General features: G+C 52.1%; 1 protein-coding gene across 1 annotated transcript; it reads right to left on the bottom strand.

Moving 5' to 3' along the window:
- Window positions 1-2,160: 2,160 nt before the first annotated feature.
- Window positions 2,161-2,856, bottom strand: LOC103641644 (histone H3.2). Its single transcript, XM_020545869.1, has one exon. It carries the CDS (start codon window positions 2,725-2,727, stop codon window positions 2,317-2,319), a length of 411 nt encoding a protein of 136 aa, XP_020401458.1. The 5' UTR covers window positions 2,728-2,856; the 3' UTR covers window positions 2,161-2,316.
- Window positions 2,857-20,891: the final 18,035 nt, after the last annotated feature.

The raw sequence follows: 20,891 nt of genomic DNA, 5'->3' as shown, positions 1-20,891 counted from the left end.
GGTCGGGCGGAGCGGAGTTCGCCGTCTTCCGGGGCCTAGCCCGAGTCCGAGCCCTGGGTCGGGCGGAAAGGAGTTCGCCGTCTTCCGGGGCCTAGCCCGAGTCCGAGCCCTGGGTCGGGCGGAGCGGAGTTCGCCGTCTTCCGGGGCCTAGCCTGAGTCCGAGCCCTGGGTCGGGCGGAGCGGAGTTCGCCGTCTTCCGGGGCTTAGCCCGAGTCCGAGCCCTGGGTCGGGCGGAGCGGAGTTTCCTATGGCGCCTTTGGCAAGGCCTGACTGCCTGTCAGTCTCACTCTGTCAAGTGGCACTGCAGTCGGAGTGGTGCAGGCGGCGCTGTCCTTCTGTCAGACCGGTCAGTGGAGCGGCGAAGTGACGGCGGTCACTTCGGCTCTACCGGGGGGCGCGCGTCAGGATAAAGGTGTCAGGCTACCTTTGCGTTAAATGCTCCTGCGACTCGGTCGGTCGGCGCGGTGATTTAGTCAGGGTTGCTTCTTAGCGAAGGCAAGGCCTCGGGCGAGACGGAAACCCCTCGGGGTCGGCTGCCCTTGCCCGAGGCTAGGCTCGGGCGAGGCGTGATCGAGTCGCTCGTATGGACTGATCCCTGACTTAATCGCACCCATCAGGCCTCTGCAGCTTTATGCTGATGGGGGTTACCAGCTGAGAATTAGGCGTCTTGAGGGTACCCCTAATTATGGTCCCCGACAACTAGATGCAGTATAAGTTTGTTCTAGTTGTGTATTTCGTCATGTCAAGAGAGAAATGACAGCTTCGTGATCACACATGAAGTACGGAATTAACACATTGACGAAACCCACTCGGAGAGGAAACATTTGGACGGAGCTTCAAACAGGCTTAGAGGTGGCAATGGGTACCTGTGACCTAATATACAGTGGATATTTACTCCATTAGGTTATGTATATAGGCTAAATGTTCTACTATTAGTCTCTTATTGGGCAAAAACATTCACCCAATGCGTAAACGTGTATTATAACATTTCACCCTCACCCATACCCGTTGGCCAAAAAACATGAACTTGGGCTTCAGTCATCCATCTTCTTTTGACTATTTAACAACCTTTTGGGCAATAATATTATGGAAGGCTTCGCAACTATTTAATGACCATGTAATGTAATATGTAATGTGTTATATGGCAATATCCTAGTACTGCTATTTTATTCAAATATCTATGGTGATGTTGAATCGATAATTGAATGATGATAGAATTTTGTAATGGTATTTAGATGGATATACTTGATGTTTGTATAATGTATTATTTTAATATATGTTTAATTTTTATGAGGACGGATGACCCGATGGATAACTTATACCCACATAGGTATGGGTATGATGGTAAATACATACCCACTAGTGGATATGAGTGACCCGACAGGTTATTTTTTATCATAGATATGAGTATGAAATAGTGATACTCAGTGAGTATTTATCTAATGGCATCTCTAAACGAGCCTCAACTGTACGGAAACGTAGGGATGAGAGACGTACACAACATTTCACGGGACAAAAGACAGAAACATCATTTAGGCCCCCTTTGTTTCATTGGAATTGAATTCCATTTTAATAATTATAATTTAGACAAAACTAATTAAGTTTATATATTTATATATGTAATATATTTCTATATTATCCTAAATTATATGAAAAAGATAGTTATATAATATGTTTTTATTATAGCGGCGCAAGTAGAAGAGTGTACTATAAGTTGAACATCGGAAAAATAGCATGTAAATCTATAAAATCAATTTTCATCTCTCACCTCATGAATTTGAGATAAGTTTATATGATAACTTTGAAAAGTGGTAGAATGTCACATTCTAAAAAAATAACACATTCCATTAGTAAGATACCAATTCCTCAAAATAAAAGAAAACAAATGGGGCATATAGTAAGTCCTATAGGTTGGAATCGTGGCATTGATTTATATTTATACAAAAATGTACAATGTCTTGCCCATATAAATTGGTAAATAGTCCTATTTATATGGGATTTTTGGCAATTCACGTACTCTCACAACCATCGAAACTTGGTAATCGAGCCAGTTTGGCTCAGCTCGATCGAGCTAGCTCCTCTTGCTTCTTTTTATTCCATAAGGTCTCTTAGATTTAATTATGTTGGCATGTTATGGTTCCTCCAAGGAACTTGGCCAGGTAAAAAGTCATTCGTTAATTTCAGACGAGCAATCGCATTCCATTTTCCATTCAGTGAGGACAACACGTCCGAAATAGCCAAATAGGCACGGCATAGAAAGCACCCACCATCATCTACTTCAGACGTTACAACGACGAACAGCAGCAGCGCGACAGCTCAAGCCCTCTCGCCCCTGATGCGGCGGGCGAGCTGGATGTCCTTGGGCATGATGGTGACCCTCTTGGCGTGGATGGCGCAGAGGTTGGTGTCCTCGAAGAGCCCCACCAGGTACGCCTCCGCGGCCTCCTGCAGCGCCGCCACGGCCGAGGACTGGAACCGCAGGTCCGTCTTGAAGTCCTGCGCGATCTCGCGGACGAGGCGCTGGAAGGGGAGCTTGCGGATGAGCAGCTCCGTGCTCTTCTGGTACTTGCGGATCTCGCGGAGCGCGACGGTGCCGGGGCGGAAGCGGTGCGGCTTCTTCACGCCGCCCGTGGCCGGGGCCGACTTGCGCGCCGCCTTGGTGGCCAGCTGCTTCCGCGGCGCCTTGCCGCCGGTCGACTTGCGCGCCGTCTGCTTCGTGCGGGCCATTCGGAGCGGAGAGGAGGAGGGAGCAGTCTGCAGACCTGGATCGGGCGGTGGCGGCGGCAAGGGCAGATTTGAGGATTCGCGTGTGTGGATCGAGCATTCCAGGTGGAATATTTGTACTGGTCGTGACTCACGGATGGTTGTGGAAGCGCGGGATGCGAATATTTTTGGGAGGCGCCGGCGGGGAAGGGACGCTGTCCGTTGGATGGATATGGACGGTGCGGATGGTGCTGCTAGTGGTGGTGATCCACGTCATGGATGATAGTGCGAGGCCATTGGCTGAGGCGGCTTTGGCCAGGATCACTGGCAGCATGTGGGCGTTTTCACTTTCGCGCGACGCCAGCGCGCTGAGCTCCCACCACCGTTTTCACTTTCAGGATGGGCGGGTGGTGTGCCTACGGATGGAAGTGGGTACGGTTATGGGTAAAAAACCGTGGTTATTTACCCGTCGGGTACGGATATGGTGGGTTTTCGTATCCGCGGGTACGGGTATGGTTACTATATAATATCTGCGGGTAATAATTTCGCGGGTATGGATATAGGCTATCCATATCCGTCACCCGTTGGGTATATGACATGTGGACCCAGATCTTATTCTCCAATCCCGTGGGCCGTGGGCCGTGAGCGATGAAAGTGTGAAATCTTGAGTCCTTGTCTCCTTGAGCGGTGCTGCGGTGAAGTCGTGAAGACCGAAGAGGCTGGGTCGGCTGGGACTGGGAGCCTGGCATCCAGAGAGCGACAAACCAACAGCCAAGAACCCTAGCCGGTAGCCGCCACCGCCAGGCGCCCAGGCTCCACCGCTCGGTCGTCCACCGCCAGGCGCCCAGGTTCGCTCCCCGCGCGGCCGTCCACCGCTCTACGGCTCTACGCGACCACCGGTCCACCGCTCGGCCTCCAGCAGATCCACGGCGAGCAGACAGCACAAGCGCGCGCACAGCAGTGACGGCGACTCAGCGAGCAGTGACGGCGCGCACAGCACAGGCGCACAGCACAGCCGCCGCGCAGGTTATTGCTTTTGCCCTTGCATCATTTGTTTGTCCTTGCCTTGCACACAGTGACACAGCACACTCAATTATACAGATTGTGAGGCGTTGCTTTTTTGTTTGCTGCCCACACTAGGCCTTCTCTGATTATACAGATTGTGATGTCAACTCCCAACGAAAATAGCAACACTCAATTTCAATCTCCCTCATCTCAAGCATCTGTTGATGGCGGAAGTGGGCTTCCAGAGAATGTGATAAATGTTGAACAAGATGGTGATGAGGATGATGATGAAGTAGAAGTAGAAGAAAATGGGAGAAAAAGAAAATTGAAATCTGCAGTGTGGAGTGAATTTAAGAGGGTAAAGGTTGGAGATGTTTGGAAGGCAAAGTGTAATTATTGTTCAAAGAAGCTTTCGGGTGTAACAAAGAATGGTACATCTCATTTGAAAGCCCATCTAGAGACATGCATCTATCGAAAGAGGAATCCTACAGATAAGGTACAAAGCTCTTTGAGGTTCACATCTAGTAGCGAACAAGGACAAGTGTCGGTGGAGAAGTATGTTTTCGACCAAGATGTGGCGAGAAAGGCCCTTGCTGAAATGGTTGTTTTGCATGAATATCCATTGTCCATTGTGGATCATGTTGGTTTTAGAAGGTACTCAAGTGCTCTTCAACCGATGTTTAAGATGATCACTAGAAACACTTTGAAGAATGACATCATTGGGATTTATGAGATTGAGAAGAAGAAGGCCTTGAGCTTTATGCAGAAGAATAATGCAAGAATTGCAATAACGACTGATATGTGGACAGCTGAGAATCAAAAGAAAGGCTATATGACTGTTACCGGACATTTTATTGACCAAGGATGGCAGCTTCGAAGTTGTATTTTAAGGTACCTTGCTGTCCTTTAGCTATTAATTGACATAACTTGTTGTCCTTTAGCTATTAATTGATATGCCATGTTGTATGCCTGTATTTTTATATGTAGGTTCATTTATGTTCCATCTCCACATACTGCTGAAGCACTTAGTGATGTTCTTATGAAATGTTTAATGGATTGGCACATTGATAAGAACATATCTACCTTAACCCTTGATAATTGTTCCACTAATGATGCACTCATCGCATTGATGAATCGAAAGTTGAGAGGAAAGAAACCATTGTTGGGTGGCAAGCTGTTGCATATGCGTTGCTCCGCGCACATATTAAATTTAATTGTCAAAGATGGTTTGGAAGTAATGGGTAGTGGGATTGAAAAGATTAGAAATAGTGTTGCATTTTGGTATGCTACTCCTAAAAGACATGAGAGATTCCAAGAAATAGCTGCACAAGTTAATGTTGACTGCAACAAGAAATTGTCACTTGATTGCAAAACTAGGTGGAACTCTACTTATATCATGCTCAGTGTTGCTATTTGTTACAAAGAGGCTTTTGATCGTTTGGCTGAATGTGAAAGAGCTTATGATTTTTCTCCAAGTGAGGATGAATGGAAGTTTGCTAGTGAAGTTTGCGATAGGTTGAAATTGTTCTATGAAATTACAGAATTGTTTTCTGGAACACAATATGTAACAGCTAATGACTTCTTTCCAAAGATATGTGCTATTAGAGGACACATGAGCAAGTGGCTAGAGTGTGATAATGAGTTAATCAAGTCCATGTCAAGTCGTATGATTACAAAATTTGATAAATATTGGACTGACATTCATGGTCTAATGGCTATTGTTGTTGTTCTTGATCCAAGATACAAATTTGGAATGTTGAAAGCATGCTATACACGTCTATTTGGTGCACAAAGTAGAGCAATGCTAGAGATAGAAAATGTGAGAAAATTATTTGATGAACTGATTAAAGAGTACAACAACAAATGCATTAAACCTGTTACTAGTGGTGGACAAAATGCATCATCATCTTGTGTTTCTAATGCTTCCACATATACGGATGAGTTGTTCTCTGCCATGGAAGAAGAGCTCGATGACATGTGCAGTGATGAAGAAAAAGCTAAGTCTGAGCTTGATCTTTATGTGGATGAAGGTCGTATTCCCAAGTCAAAGGAATTTGATATATTAGGTTATTGGAAAATTTCTGGGATACAGATCCGTACCCACGAGCGTAAATGGGTATGGGTATGGGTTTGGTTTTATCTCGTGGGTATGGATACGCGAACCATATATTCGCGTTCTACCCGCCCGATTGCCATCCCTAGGTGTGCCCGGCTCGCTGAGAAGGTTTTGCAGGCTGCAAAAGTGACCCAATCGGAAGACAGGTGAGTGGTGACTGTCCTCTGTTGTGTTTGACTATTGGTGTGACGGTGAGACTAACCACTAATTCCAAAGACTAGATTGTCCGTAAATATATTTGTCGGTGTTTCGACATCAGGGGTCCCTGGACCGACGAGTGAATTGTCGTCGCGTGTCCCAGCCCAGATGGGGCTGCGCGAGATGGAGCACGAAGGGGAAAGAGATAGGCAAAGGGGAAACCCGCGGCCTTCGTGTTGCCCTGCGCCCAGGTCGGGTTCGCTTGCAGTAGGGGTTACAAGCGTCCGCGTGGGAGAGAGAAAGCCTTACGCGCCGGTCCGTTCTCCCGCGCGGCCAACCTTCCCGTACGAGAGCCCTGGACCTCCCTTTTATAGGCGTAAGGAGAGGGTCCAGGTGTACAATGGGGGGTGTAGCAGTATGCTAACGTGTCTAGCATAGAGGAGCTAGAGCCCTAAGTACAAGCCGTCGTGGCAGTCGGAGAGGTTTTGGCACCCTGTTCATGTGATGTCGTGGCCGTCGGAGGAGCGCTTGGGCCCTGTGGAAGGACAGCTGTCGGGGCTGTCGAGTCCTTGCTGACGTCTCCTTGCTTCCGTAAGGGGCGAGCCGCCGTCGTCATGGAGCACGCGGGGCGCCATCATTACTTGTTTACTGGGGCGAGCCGGATGGGACGCCGGTCTTATTCCCCATAGCCTGAGCTAGCTAGGGGTAGGGTAATGATGGCCTTCCTTGTGACGTGGCGGGTCTGAGCCCGAGGTCGGGCGAGGCGAAGGCTCCTCCGAGGTTGAGGCTGAGTCCGAGCCCTGGGGTCGGGCGAGGCGGAGACCGTCTTCCGAGGTCGAGGCTGTGTCCGAGCCCTAGGGTCGAGCGAGGCGGAGTCCGTCGTCCAGCGTCGAGGTTGAGTCCGAGCCCTGGGGTCGGGCGAGGCGGAGACCATCTTCCGAGGCTGAGGCTGTGTCCGAGCCCTGGGGTCGGGCGAGGCGGAGTCCGTCGTCCAGCGTCGAGGTTGAGTCCGAGCCCTAGGGTCGGGCGAGGCGGAGTTTCCTATGGCGCCCGAGATTGGACTTAGCTGCTGTCAGCCTCACTCTGTCGAGTGGCACAGCAGTCGGAGCGACGCAGGCGGCGCTGTTTTCTTGTCAGGTCGGTCAGTGGAGCGGCGAAGTGACTGCGGTCACTTCGGCTCTGTCGACTGAAGAGCGCGCGTCAGGATAAGATGTCAGACGATCCTTGCATTAAATGCTCCTGCGATACGGTCGGTTGGCGTGGCGATCTGGCCAAGGTTGCTTCTCTGCGAAGACTGGGCCTCGGGCGAGCCGAAGGTGTGTCCGTTGCTTGAGGGGGCCCTCGGGCGAGACGTGAATCCTCCGGGGTCGGCTGCCTTTGCCCGAGGCTGGGCTCGGGCAAGGCGAGATCGTGTCCCTTGAGTGGACTGAGCCTTGACCTTAATCGCGCCCATCAGGCCTTTGCAGCTTTGTGCTGATGGGGGTTACCAGCTGAGATTAGGAGTCTTTGGGGTACCCCTAATTATGGTCCCCGACAGTAGCCCCCGAGCCTCAAAGGGAGTATTGATACTCGCTTGGAGGCTTTTGTCGCACTTTTTTGCAAGGGGACCGGCCTTTCTCGTTTGCGTTTCGTTCCAGTGGGTGCGCGCGAGCGCACCGGCCGGGTGTAGCCCCCGAGGCCTCGGAGGAGTGGTTTGACTCCTTCGAGGTCTTAGCGCGTTTCGTGATGCTTCGGCCGGTCTGGTTGTTCCCTCATGCAAACTCGCCGTAGCCCGGGTGCATAGTCGAGTCTCAAGTTCTCGGGCTGGTATGTTGACGCTGTCAATGGTTTGGCCGGAGCCAGATTTGCGAGAGCAGCCCCCGAGCCTTCGCACAGAGCGAGAGGACGGTCAAGGACAGACTCGGCTTTCCACAAGGAGGAGGGGGAAAGCGCCATGTTGCCCTCGGGGGGCGCCGAACATGGTGTCTCCAGTGAGTTGCTAACGAGTAATCCGAGTGGACGCTCGTGCCCCATTCGTTAGGGGTCGGCTAGTGGCTCGGAGGCGCGCTCCAAAAGTACCTGCGGGTGATTTGCCGGACCCGGTCCCCTTTTGACGAGGTCTGAGGGCTCGATGCCTCCCTCTGGTGGGATTCCGTTACAAAATCGTTCCTGTCGGTCTCGGAAATGTCCTAGGGTACCTCGGGAGCGTAGCCCGAGCCTTGGTTATGTATCGAACGTACCCAGGGTCATCCCTCGCTCTGCGCGTCTGAGGCGGCTGTCGAACCCTTCGGGGGCCAGCCTACGAACCTCTGATCAGTAGTGGGCGCGGAGCCCGAGTGGCCTGAGGCGGCCGTTGAACCCTTCCGAGGGGCCAGCCTTTGAACCTCTGACCAGTAGTGGGCGCGGAGCCCGAGTGCTCTGAGGCGGCTGTTGAACCCTTCCGAGGGGCCAGCCTTCGAACCTCTGATCAGTAGGGGGCTCGGGACCTGCTTTCTTCGCGGAGAAGGATCCTTTTCGGAGTATCCCTTTTCCCAGTCTCGGTGGCAAGAGAGAGAAAGAGGAAGCGGAAAAGGAAACGAAATCGAATGACGTGGCACACCTTTTTTGACGCGGTCATCATGGCGGAGGTGAAGCGTCGCCTGCTTCGCCCGCCAAAGGTGCCGCCTGTCCTGCCGCAGAGTTAATGCGACGGGACGAGTGGTTCGCGGGGCAGCCGTTGTGCGTGCGCGAGCCGTTCGAGGAACGGGCGTCTCGCTTTGAGTTTTAAATCTCGCGGCGGGTTCGGGCGAGGTGTTGAACGGGTCTCGCCTGGGCCTTTATATATTCGGGAGAGGGACCGGTGACGGTTCTTTACTCTACTGCTCGCCCCCACTTAGGTTTTCGCAACTCGAGGGAATAGCCAGAGAAAGGAAACTGCACACCTCGTCCTCTCCGCGGCCACCTCTTCTGCTTGGTGAGGGCCGACCGGGTGACCGTTGTTTCGTCGCGCGACCCGTGGCCTTTCTCCACCGTCACGGCGGGTGATCTGGAGGCCCTTGCTACTGAAGGTTTGCTTCGCCCTCTCTCCGGTGACTCGCAGCCGGAGTGGATGGCCCCTCCGAGCGGAGCTGCCCCGTCCCCGCCGCCGGGGTATGTGCTGAGCTTCGTCTCCTTTCACGACCGGGGGTTCGGAGTGCCAGCAAGCCGTTTTATGCGGGCGATTCTGCACGTCTACGGGGTGGAGCTGCACAATCTCAGTCCCAACTCCATCTCGCAAGCAGCCATCTTCGTGGCGGTTTGCGAAGGATATTTGGGGATTGCCCCCCACTGGGACCTATGGACCCATCTCTTCTCCGCGGAGCTTTTTGCCTCGTCGACGGGGAAAAGAAGAGTTCGCATGGCGGTGCGGGCCGGTGGCTGCATCCTCCAGTTGAGGCAGGCGCGGGCGTTGTAGTACATCCCTGCCATCCTCGCGTCTTCGAACAAAGGGTGGCAGCGCCGGTGGTTTTATCTCCGAAATGACGACGGGAGGCTCCCGTCGTTTTCTCAATGAGTGGTGACCGCCGCCAGCGAGAACTGGCGCTACGGGGCCCCGCGCGAGAGACAGAAGAATCTCCAGCCCCTTTTGAAGGCCTTGGAGGATCTGCGAGAAAGAGGGCTCACCGCCGCGGGGGTGGTTGCCACCATTCATCGCCGGAGGGTGCTCCCCTTGATGGAGCGGCGGCTGCCGCTTTGGGAGATGACACCGGGGGTCGACTTGGAGGGTTTGCAGATGTCCTCGGATCCCCTTCCCGTCGACGACCTCCACAGGCGGGTAGCTGCACGGTAGGGAAGTTAGAGTCCGACGCCTTTTCCTAGCTCTCGATGTGTCCTGATCGCGGGTGTGTGTCCCTTGTGAGTGTCCGCTCCTTCTTTCTTCTTGTGTCGGATTGCCCTTGGTTCTCACAGCCGAGACTTTTCGTCCGTCTCCAGGAGGTAGGGTCTCACAAGCCTTCCCTACCACCGGTCCCGGAGGACGCGGTGGACCGAGCTGCGCGGAGGGTCACCGCGGAGAAGAGGAAGGAGAAGAAGGACGCGAAGAAGGCTCGGGCCCGCGAGCGGACGCGGGCTTGGGACGCCTTGGAAAGGCTTCATCGTCGGCAGGAGAGGGATGGGCTCCTGAGGGAGCCATCGCCGGAGACGCCTGATGACGACGACGACGATGAAGATGATGATGAAGATGACGACATGGCTGCCCGCCTCGGCCTCAGCCCGGATCTGAGGCTGGGCCAGGGGTCATCAAGCCAGCCCCCGAGCGGGCTGGCGCCGTCGGTATCCGGGGCCGGGACGTCGGGGTCCCGGTCCGAAGAACGGGGGCAGGCCGAGGGGGTACTTGACCCCTTGGCCGAGGTAGTTGAGGTAACCCCGGGGAGTCAGGCCGAGCCGCCTGTTCCCCAAGAACCGTTGCCCGTGCCGACTGCGCAGGAGGGTGATCCTCGGGTCGTCGTGGCTGCGCCTAGGCAGTCCGTCCCTCTGGTGCCTCGGGCGCCCAAGGCAAGGATGGTGCCGAAGCCGGCAGCGGGGCTGACCTCGGTGGCACCTTCGGGGATCGAGGCTCGAGAGACCTCCCCACAGGCACGATTGATCATGGCCCGGAGTGGGTAAGTATCTTAGGATATCTTCGTCCTGGCTCCTCCTTCGTGTGTCCTGATCCTGCTCTTCCTTTTCTTCCCAGCAAACGGAGGCATGGCTCGACCGGTCTGGCTCCCCGGAAAGTCCTCAAAACGGCGTCGGCTTCTGCAGCCAGTGCCACACCGGGCCTCGCCGGCCAGCTGGCCTTCTTACAAGATGCCCCAAAGCGGGGGGCCCAGGCGGCACAAGTTGCCGTGGGGCGAGCTCCTGAGGCCGACTCCTCCGTCGAGGCGGCCGTCGTGCCGAGGGAGGCTGCCGGCGCGGCTGCGGCCTCGAGCCCACCAGACACGTTGCCGACGCTGGCACCGGCTTCTGCCGAGGTGGTTGCCGTTCCGGCCGTGGAGCCTCCCGTCGCTGCCGACGCTGAGATGACCGAGGCATCGCTACTTGGTGCCTCGGAGGAGGGGGCGCGGAACCGCGACCCATCCTGGGGAGCGGCAACCTCGTCCCCGCGCGGCGCAGTCCCGACGGGCGGCGTCAGTCGCTCCGGTTCTGGACCAGTGGGGCTTCGGATCCCCTCTTCGTTCTTGACGATGAGCGAGAGGAGCAGTCTTGGGACGGGCTTTGTGAGTGTGCCGAGGCAACGGTGGGGTCGCTTCGGTCGACCTTGGAGGTCCTTTGCAGGGACGTTCCCAAGATCCTCCAGGTAATGATATCAAGCATACCTTTCACGTGATCAAGGCATTCTTTGTGACGCCCCGCTTCCTTTCCTCGGGATCTGACGGATCTGAGCGCCGCCAAGTCGTCGTTCATCCGCCGCGAGGCCGATGTCTGGGGTTCGCTGCGGTCCCTGAGGACCACGCTTGCCGGGGCTACCGAGCGCCTCTCCCAACGGAGCACCGAGGTGGCGGACCTTCGGTTGCTCTGTGTCGATCTCGGAGCAGAGGCATCGGCGGCACGCACAGAGGTGCAGCGGCAGCAGTTGGAGCTTGACGAGGTCATCGGCGAGCGGGACCAATCTCGAGGCCGGGCCGCCGAGGCTGAAAGCCGGGCTGAGGCTCTTGGAGTCCAGTTAGCCGAGGCGTCTGCTCGGGCCAGAGCCCTTGCGGCAGACCTAGCCGTGGCCTAAGCCGCATCCTCGGAGCAGCGTGCCCGAGCCGAAGGTGTGTCTTGGCTGTTTTAAGATTTTGATTCAGCTTCGTTCCTCAACTCATGTTTGAAGTCTTCTACTTTGGCTGTTTGCAGAGCTCGAGTCTGCTCTCGATGAGTCCACTAAGGCACTTGCCCAGGCGGCCGAGCAGAAGGAGGCCGACCGCGCGGCCATGTCCGAGGCCATCTCGGCCTTCTGCCGGGTCTTTGGTTCCGACGACGTCCCCTCGGGAAGCTCCCCTCAGAGTCGCCTGCAGGCCTTGGGTGACCACGCGCGCGGAAGACTCCGCGAGGCGCTGCTTCACGGTGTCAGGCGGGCCTTCGCCGTGCTCGCTTCCCACTATGACGTGGATCTGGAGCGGGTCAGCGAGGGGTATTGCCTTCCCGACGAAGATGAAGCTGCCCTGGCCGAAGTCCAGAGGCTTGACACGGCCGCCGCGGGCCCAAGCGCGGTGCTGGCGACCACCTTCGAAGCAGAGATCCTCTAGCTCGCGCCGTCGTCCGAGGCCGGGGCGGATCTCGCCGAGGGTGGGGACGAAGCCGAGGGCGCGACTCCTTCTCCGGGCGACGCCTGATTCTGCCGGAGCAGATTATTTTGAATGCATATGTGTCTTTTGCGGCCGTCGAGGCCCGAACACTTTATTATCGTAATATAAGGTTGTGTCTCTTTTCCTCCTATTTTGCGTATCCGGACTCGTTCGTCAGTAGCAGGATTGCTTACCCAAGTAAGAGTTATTTTTCGTGGTAGGCGACGAGTGAGGTATCCGTATCCCAGAGGCGTAGGAATCCCTCGGCTCGGTCGGCCTTGCCACTTACATGCACCCTTATTCGTTTCTTGGGGTCCTGTTACTGATATAGCCGGGAGACGCGAAAGACTTTCTGATGGAAGACTTTTTTCGAGGAAAATTTTGACGCAGAGGGGGTTCGCCCCTTCTAGCCCCCGAGGGAGGGTCGAGCTTTGCCGAGGCAAGGTTGACCCTTCCTTGATGGTTAGACTTCATATGTAAACGAGGTATATGAACGGCTTGAAAACATTTTAAGGGTAGAAGCGACGTAGCTGTCGGATGTTCCAAGCGTTGTTGTAGACCTCGCCTTGACTGTTGGCCAGCTTGTACGTCTCGGGCTTCAAAACCTTGGCGATGACAAACGGCCCTTCCCAGGGAGGTGTGAGCTTGTGCCGCCCTCGGGCGTCTTGTCGTAGTCGAAGCACCAAGTCGCCCACCTGGAGGTCTCGGGACCGAACCCCTCGGGCGTGGTAGCGTCGCAGGGACTGCTGATACCGCGCCGAGTGTAGTAAGGCCATCTCCCGAGCCTCTTCCAGCTGGTCCAGTGAGTCTTCTCGGTTGGTTCGATTGCTTTGGTCGTCGTACGCCCTCGTCCTCGGGGAACCGTATTCTAAGTCTGTGGGCAAGATGGCCTCGGCCCCATAGACTAGAAAGAACGGTGTAAAGCCCGTGGCTCGGCTCGACGTTGTCCTCAGACTCCAGACCACCGAGGGGAGTTCCTTCATCCACCGCCTGCCGAACTTGTTGAGGTCGTTGTAGATTCGTGGCTTGAGTCCTTGCAGAATCATGATGTTGGCACGCTCTACTTGCCCATTCGTCATGGGGTGAGCTACGGCGGCCCAGTCCACCCGGATGTGGTGATCCTCGCAAAAGTCCAGGAACTTTCTGCCGGTGAACTGGGTGTCGTTGTCGGTGATGATGGAGTTCGGGACCCCAAAGCGATGGATGATGTTGGTGAAGAACGCCACCGCCTGTTCAGACCTGATGCTGTTTAGGGGTCGGACCTCGATCCACTTGGAGAATTTGTCGATGGCGACCAGCAGGTGCGGGTAGCCCCCGGGTGCCTTCTGCAAGGGACCGACGAGGTCTAGACCCCACACAGCAAACGACCAGGTGATGGGTATTGTTTGCAGAGCCTGAGCGGGCAGGTGGGTCTGTCTTGCGTAGAATTGACACCCTTGGCAGGTGCGGACAATTCTAGTGGCGTCGGCCACCGCGGTCGGCCATAGAAACCTTGTCGGAAAGTGTTTCCAACAAGGGCTCGAGGCGCTGCGTGACGACCGCAAGCCCCCGAGTGTATTTCTTGTAATAACTCCTGACCTTCGGCGATGGATATGCATCGCTGGAGGATGCCTGAGGGGCTGCGGTGGTAGAGCTCCTTCCCGTCCCCAGCAAGATGAACGACTTGGCGCGCCGCGCCAGTCACCGAGCTTCGGCTCGGTCGAGGGGCAGCTCTCCTCGGTGGAGATATTGAAGGTACGGGGTCTGCCAGTCTTGATTAGGCGGGACCCATTCCGCTCTTCCTCATTGCGCAGTGCCTCACGCTCGGGGGCCGAGGGTGCCTCGGGCTGAGCCGAGGGCGCATCGGGCTGAGCCGAGGGTGCCTCGGGCAGGGCCGAGGCCTTCTCGGGCTCGGACGTGTCGTCAGTCTTGACTAAGGGTTGATGTAGGTCTCGGGAGAAGACGTCCGGGGGAACCATTGTCCGCCCCGAGGATATCTTCGCCAGCTCGTCCGTAGTCTCGTTGTACCGTCGGGCGACGTGGTTGACCTCGAGCCCGTAGAACTTGTCCTCCAGGCGCCGAACCTTGAGAGCACCTAGAGGGGGGGTGAATAGGTGATCCTGCGAAACTTAAACTTATAGCCACAAAAACTTGTTAAGGGTTAGCACAATAATTGCCAAGTGGCTAGAGAGGAGTCTCAACAAAACACAATACCACAAGAGATCAAACATAGAGATGACACAGTGGTTTATCCCGTGGTTCGGCCAAGACCAACGCTTGCCTACTCCACGTTGTGGCGTCCCAATGGACGAGGGTTGCAATCAACCCCTCTCAAGCGGTCCAAAGACCCACTTGAATACCACGGTGTTTTGCTTGCTTTTTCTCAATCCCGTTTGCGAGGAATCTCCACAACTTGGAGCCTCTCGCCCTTACAATTGAAGTTCACAAAGAAACACAGAGCAAGGGGGAATGAGCAACGCACACAAGACTTCAAAAGATCAGAGCAACAACACGCACACAAGTCGCAACAAGAGCTCGCAACACAACTCAAAGAGTTCACAACTCCACAAGAGCTCTATATGCTATCACAATGAAACGAATGCGCGAGATCGATGTCTTGGTGCTTAGGAATGTTGTAGGAATGCTTGGTGTGTTCCTCCATGCGCCTAGGGGTCCCTTTTATAGCCCCAAGGCAGCTAGGAGCCGTTGAGAACGAATCTGGAAGGCCATCCTTGCCTTCTGTCATCGGGCGCACCGGACAGTCCGGTGCACACCGGACAGTGTCCGGTGCCCGATTCCTTTCCTTAAATGGCGAAGCCGACCGTTGCAGATCTGGGAGCCGTTGGCGCACCGGACATGTCCGGTGCACACCGGACAGTCCGGTGCCCCCTTCCGACCGTTGGCTTGGCCACGTGTCGCGCGCAGAATCCGCGGCCGACCGTTGGCCCGGCCGACCGTTGGCTCACCGGACAGTCTGGTGCACACCGGACAGTCCGGTGAATTTTAGCCGTACGTCGCCAGTCAACTCCCGAGAGCGGCTAGTTCGCCCGAGGCAGCCTGGCGCACCGGACACTGTCCGGTGCACCACCGGACAGTCCGGTGCCCCAGACCGAAACAGCCTCTTGGCTGTACACAGCCAACTCTCTTCGTTTCTTCTTCTTTCTGTTTCTAACACTTAGACAAGTATATTAGTACACAAAACCAATGTACTAAGACTTAGAAACATACCTTTGCTCTTGTTTTGCACTTTGTCCATTCATGGGCATAGATTCACATTTAAGTACTTGTGTTGGCACGCAATCACCAAAATACTTAGAAATGGCCCAAGGGCACATTTCCCTTTCAATCTCCCCCTTTTTGGTGATTTATGCCAACACAACATAAAGCAACTAGAACAAGTGCAATATCACTTCAAATAAAACTCAAATTTATTTTGATTCAATTTTGACATATATGGATCACTCTATGCCACCACTTGGTTTGTTTTTGCAAATCAAACTCAAATCTCTATCTCTAAGTCAAATACACATGTTGAAGCATAAAGAGAGTCATTCCAAAAGAGATTGATCAAAGATTTCAAAAACTCCCCCTATTTCCCATAATCAATACTTCTCCCCACAAGAAGCCAACTTTTGACAAGAGAGACAATAAGAGACAATAAAAGAGTTTGACAAAACAAAAACTCTATTCTACTATTTTCAAAATCTCTCAAGTGGTAGCTGATCCATTTATCTCTTTGACCTTTACTTTCTCCCCCTTTGGCATCAAGCACCAAAACGGGATCAATCTTGGCCCTTTAACCCCATTGCCTCACCAAAATCTTCAATAAGAATACAAAGAGGCAATAAGAGTCTAAAGATGAACTTGGAATAAGTTACCCTCTCATCGGAGTGCAGTGGAAGTCTTTCATGGTCCAAGTCCACCTTTTCCCTTTCAATCCTCCTTCGAGACTAAATCATCAAACTCAAGCACATGGTTAGTCTCAAAGGGTCAAGTTGTAACACATCTCCCCCTAAACATGTGCATCACTTTGCAACGGACTTGTGAGGTCCAGGGAGTGTTTGTACAACTTGAGCACCATAATAAGCAACAAAATGCAAAAAGGAACATGATCAAAAGCATAAATACATGTATGCTACAATTCAATCCAGGTTCCGCGAATCTAAGACATTTAGCTCACTACGCAACCTGCAAAAGGTCTTCTCATCTAGAGGCTTAGTGAAGATATCGGCTAGCTGGTTCTCGGTGCTAACATGAAACACTTCGATATCTCCCTTTTGCTGGTGGTCTCTCAAAAAGTGATGCCGGATGTCTATGTGCTTTGTGCGGCTGTGCTCAACAGGATTCTCCGCCATGCGGATAGCACTCTCATTATCACATAGGAGTGGGACTTTGCTCAGATTGTAGCCAAAGTCCCGGAGGGTTTGCCTCATCCAAAGCAGTTGCGCGCAACACTGTCCTGCGGCAACGTACTCGGCCTCAGCGGTGGATAGGGCAACGGAAGTTTGTTTCTTAGAGTTCCATGACATCAGGGACCTTCCTAAGAATTGGCATGTCCCCGATGTACTCTTCCTATCGACCTTACATCCAGCATAGTCGGAGTCTGAGTATCCAACTAAGTCAAAGGTAGACCCCTTTGGATACCAGAGCCCGAAGCAAGGCGTAGCAACCAAATATCTAAGAATTCGCTTCACCGCCACTAAGTGACACTCCTTAGGATTGGATTGAAATCTAGCACACATGCATACGCTAAGCATAATATCCGGTCTACTAGCACATAAGTAAAGCAAAGAACCTATCATTGACCGGTATGCTTTTTGATCAACGGACTTACCTCCTTTGTTGAGGTCGGTGTGTCCGTCGGTCCCCATCGGAGTCTTTGCGGGCTTGGCGTCCTTCATCCCAAACCGCTTTATCAGATCTTGCGTGTACTTTGTTTGGGAGATGAAGGTGCCGTCCTTGAGTTGCTTCACTTGGAACCCAAGGAAGTAGTTCAACTCGCCCATCATCGACATCTCGAATTTCTGCGTCATCACCCTGCTAAACTCTTCACAAGACTTTTGGTTAGTAGAACCAAATATTATGTCATCGACATAAATTTGGCACACAAACAAATCACCATCACATGTCTTAGTGAACAGAGTTGGATCGGCTTTCCCAACCTTGAAAGCATTAACAATTAGAAAGTCTCTAAGGCATTCATACCATGCTCTTGGGGCTTGCTTAAGTCCATAGAGCGCCTTAGAGAGCTTACACACATGGTCGGGGTACCGTTCATCCTCGAAGCCAGGGGGTTGCTCCACGTACACCTCCTCCTTGATTGGCCCGTTGAGGAAAGCGCTCTTCACATCCATTTGGTACAACCTGAAAGAATGGTGAGCGGCATATGCTAGCAAGATACGAATTGATTCTAGCCTAGCCACAGGAGCAAAAGTCTCCTCGAAATCCAAACCTGCGACTTGGGCATAACCTTTTGCCACAAGTCGAGCCTTGTTCCTTGTCACCACCCCGTGCTCGTCCTGTTTGTTGCGGAACACCCACTTGGTTCCCACAACATTTTGCTTGGGACGAGGCACCAGTGTCCAAACTTCATTGCGCTTGAAGTTGTTGAGTTCCTCCTGCATGGCCAATACCCAATCCGGATCTAGCAAGGCCTCCTCTACCCTGAAAGGCTCAATAGAAGAGACAAAGGAGTAATGCTCACAAAAATTAACTAATCGAGATCTAGTAGTTACTCCCTTGCTAATATCACCCAGAATTTGGTCGACGGGATGATCCCTTTGAATCATCGCTCGAACTTGGGTTGGAGGTGCCGGTTGCGCTTCTTCCTCCATCACTTGATCATCTTGTGTTCCCCCTTGATCAAGCGCCTCCACTTGAGGTACCTGTTCGTCATCTTCGGTTGGGGGGTGTACCATAGTTGAGGAAGAAGGTTGATCTCGTTCATCTTGTTCCTGTGGCCGCACTTCTCCAATCGCCATGGTTCGTATAGCGGCCGTCGGAACATCTTCTTCATCTACATCATCACAATCAACAACTTGCTCTCTTGGAGAGCCATTAGTCTCATCAAATACAACGTCGCTAGAGACTTCAACCAAACCCGATGATTTGTTGAAGACTCTATACGCCTTTGTATTTGAGTCATAACCTAACAAAAACCCTTCTACAGCTTTGGGAGCAAACTTAGAATTTCTACCCTTCTTCACTAGAATGTAGCACTTGCTCCCAAATACACGAAAGTAAGATACATTGGGTTTGTTACCGGTTAGTAGCTCATACGAAGTCTTCTTGAGGAGGCGATGAAGGTAGACCCTGTTGATGGCGTGGCAAGCCGTGTTCACGGCTTCCGACCAGAAACGCTCGGGGGTCTTGAATTCTCCAAGCATCGTCCTCGCCATATCGATTAGCGTCCTGTTCTTCCTCTCTACCACACCATTTTGCTGTGGTGTGTAGGGAGCGGAGAACTCGTGCTTGATCCCTTCCTCCTCAAGGAACTCCTCCACTTGAAGGTTCTTGAACTCGGACCCGTTGTCGCTCCTTATCTTCTTCACCTTGAACTCAAACTCATTTTGAGCTCTCCTGAGGAAGCGCTTGAGGGTTCCTTGGGTTTCAGACTTATCCTGCAAAAAGAACACCCAAGTGAAGCGGGAAAAGTCATCAACAATAACTAAACCATACTTACTTCCTCCTATGCTTAGATAGGCGACGAGTCCGAAGAGGTCCATATGTAGCAGCTCGAGGGGTCTTGATGTGGTCATCACATTCTTGCTGTGATGCGCTCCTCCCACCTGTTTACCTGCCTGACAAGCTGCACAAGGTCTATCTTTTTCGAATTTTACGTTAGTCAAACCTATCACGTGTTCTCCCTTTAGAAGCTTGTGAAGGTTCTTCATCCCCACATGTGCTAAGCGGCGATGCCACAGCCAGCCCATGCTAGTCTTAGCTATTAAGCATGCATCTAGACCGGCCTCTTCTTTTGCAAAATCAACTAAATAAAGTTTGTCGTCTAATACACCCTTAAAAGCTAGTGAACCATCACTTCTTCTAAAGACAGACACATCTACATTTGTAAATAAACAGTTATATCCCATATGACATAGTTGACTAACAGATAGCAAATTATATCCAAGACTCTCCACTAAAAACACATTAGAGATAGAATGCTCATTAGAAATTGCAATTTTACCAAACCCTTTTACCTTGCCTTGATTCCCATCACCGAATATAATTGAATCTTGGGAATCTTTATTCTTGACGTAGGAGGTGAACATCTTCTTCTCCCCCGTCATATGGTTTGTGCATCCGCTATCAATAATCCAGCTTGAACCCCCGGATGCATAAACCTGCAAGGCAAATTTAGGCTTGGGACTTAGGTACCCAACTCTTGTTGGGTCCTACAAGGTTAGTCACAATTGTCTTAGGGACCCAAATGCAAGTTTTATCACCCTTGCATTTTGCCCCTAATTTCCTAGCAATCACCTTTCTATCCTTTCTACAAATTGCAAAGGAAGCATTCAAAGCATGATATATTGTAGAGGGTTCATTTAATTTCCTAGGAACATTAACAACATTTTTCCTAGGCATATTATGAACAGCATTTCTCCTACCAACATTTCTATCATGCACATAAGAAGAGCTAGAAGCAAACATAGCATGAGAAAGATCATCGTAAGTACTATAACTCCTATAAGTATTTTTAGTTTGTCTCCTATCATGATACAAAAAGGCATGGTTCTTTTTAGCACTAGTAGCCATAGGGGCCTTCCCTTTCTCCTTAGCGGGAATGGGAGCCTTATGGCTTGTCAAGTTCTTGGCTTCCCTTTTGTAGCCAAGTCCATCCTTAATTGAGGGATGTCTACCAATCGTATAGGCATCCCTTGCAAATTTCAATTTATCAAATTCGCTTTTGCTAGTCTTAAGTTGGGCATTAAGACTAGACACTTCATCATTCAATTTAGAAATTGAAGCTAGGTGTTCACTACACGCATCAATGTCAAAATCTTTACACCTAGTGCAAATCACAACATGTTCTACACAAGATGTTGATTTACTAGATTTTTCTAGCTTAGCATTTAAATCATCATTTATGCTTTTTAAACTAGAAATTGAATCATGACATGTAGACAACTCACAAGAAAGCATTTCATTTCTCTTAATCTCTAAAGCAAGTGATTTTTGTGCTTCTACAAACTTATCATGTTCTTCATATAAAAGATCCTCTTGCTTTTCTAATAGCCTATTCTTATCATTCAAGGCATCAATGAGTTCATTTATCTTATCTATCTTAGATCTATCTAAACCCTTGAATAAGCAAGAATAGTCTATGTCATCATCATCACTGGACTCATTATCACTAGAAGAAGCATACGTGGAGTCTCGAGTACTCACCTTCTTCTCCCTTGCCATAAGGCAGGTGTGACGCTCGTTGGGGAAGAGGGATGACTTGTTGAAGGCAGTGGCGGCGAGTCCTTCATTGTCGGAGTCGGAGGAGGAGCAATCCGAATCCCACTCCTTGCCTAGATGTGCTTCGCCCTTTGCCTTCTTATAATTCTTCTTCTTCTCCCTCTTGTTCCCTTGATCCTGATCACTATCATTGTCGGGACAGTTAGCAATAAAATGACCAAGCTTACCGCATTTGAAGCATGATCGCTTTCCCTTGGTCTTAGTCTTGCTTGGCTGTCCCTTTCGACCTTTTAGCGCCGTCT

This window comes from Zea mays, chromosome 10, assembly GCF_902167145.1.
Source record: "Zea mays cultivar B73 chromosome 10, Zm-B73-REFERENCE-NAM-5.0, whole genome shotgun sequence".
Taxonomy (NCBI): domain Eukaryota; kingdom Viridiplantae; phylum Streptophyta; class Magnoliopsida; order Poales; family Poaceae; genus Zea; species Zea mays.
Note: the sequence above shows the minus strand (reverse complement) of the source record. Positions and strands in the feature narration are given on the sequence as shown.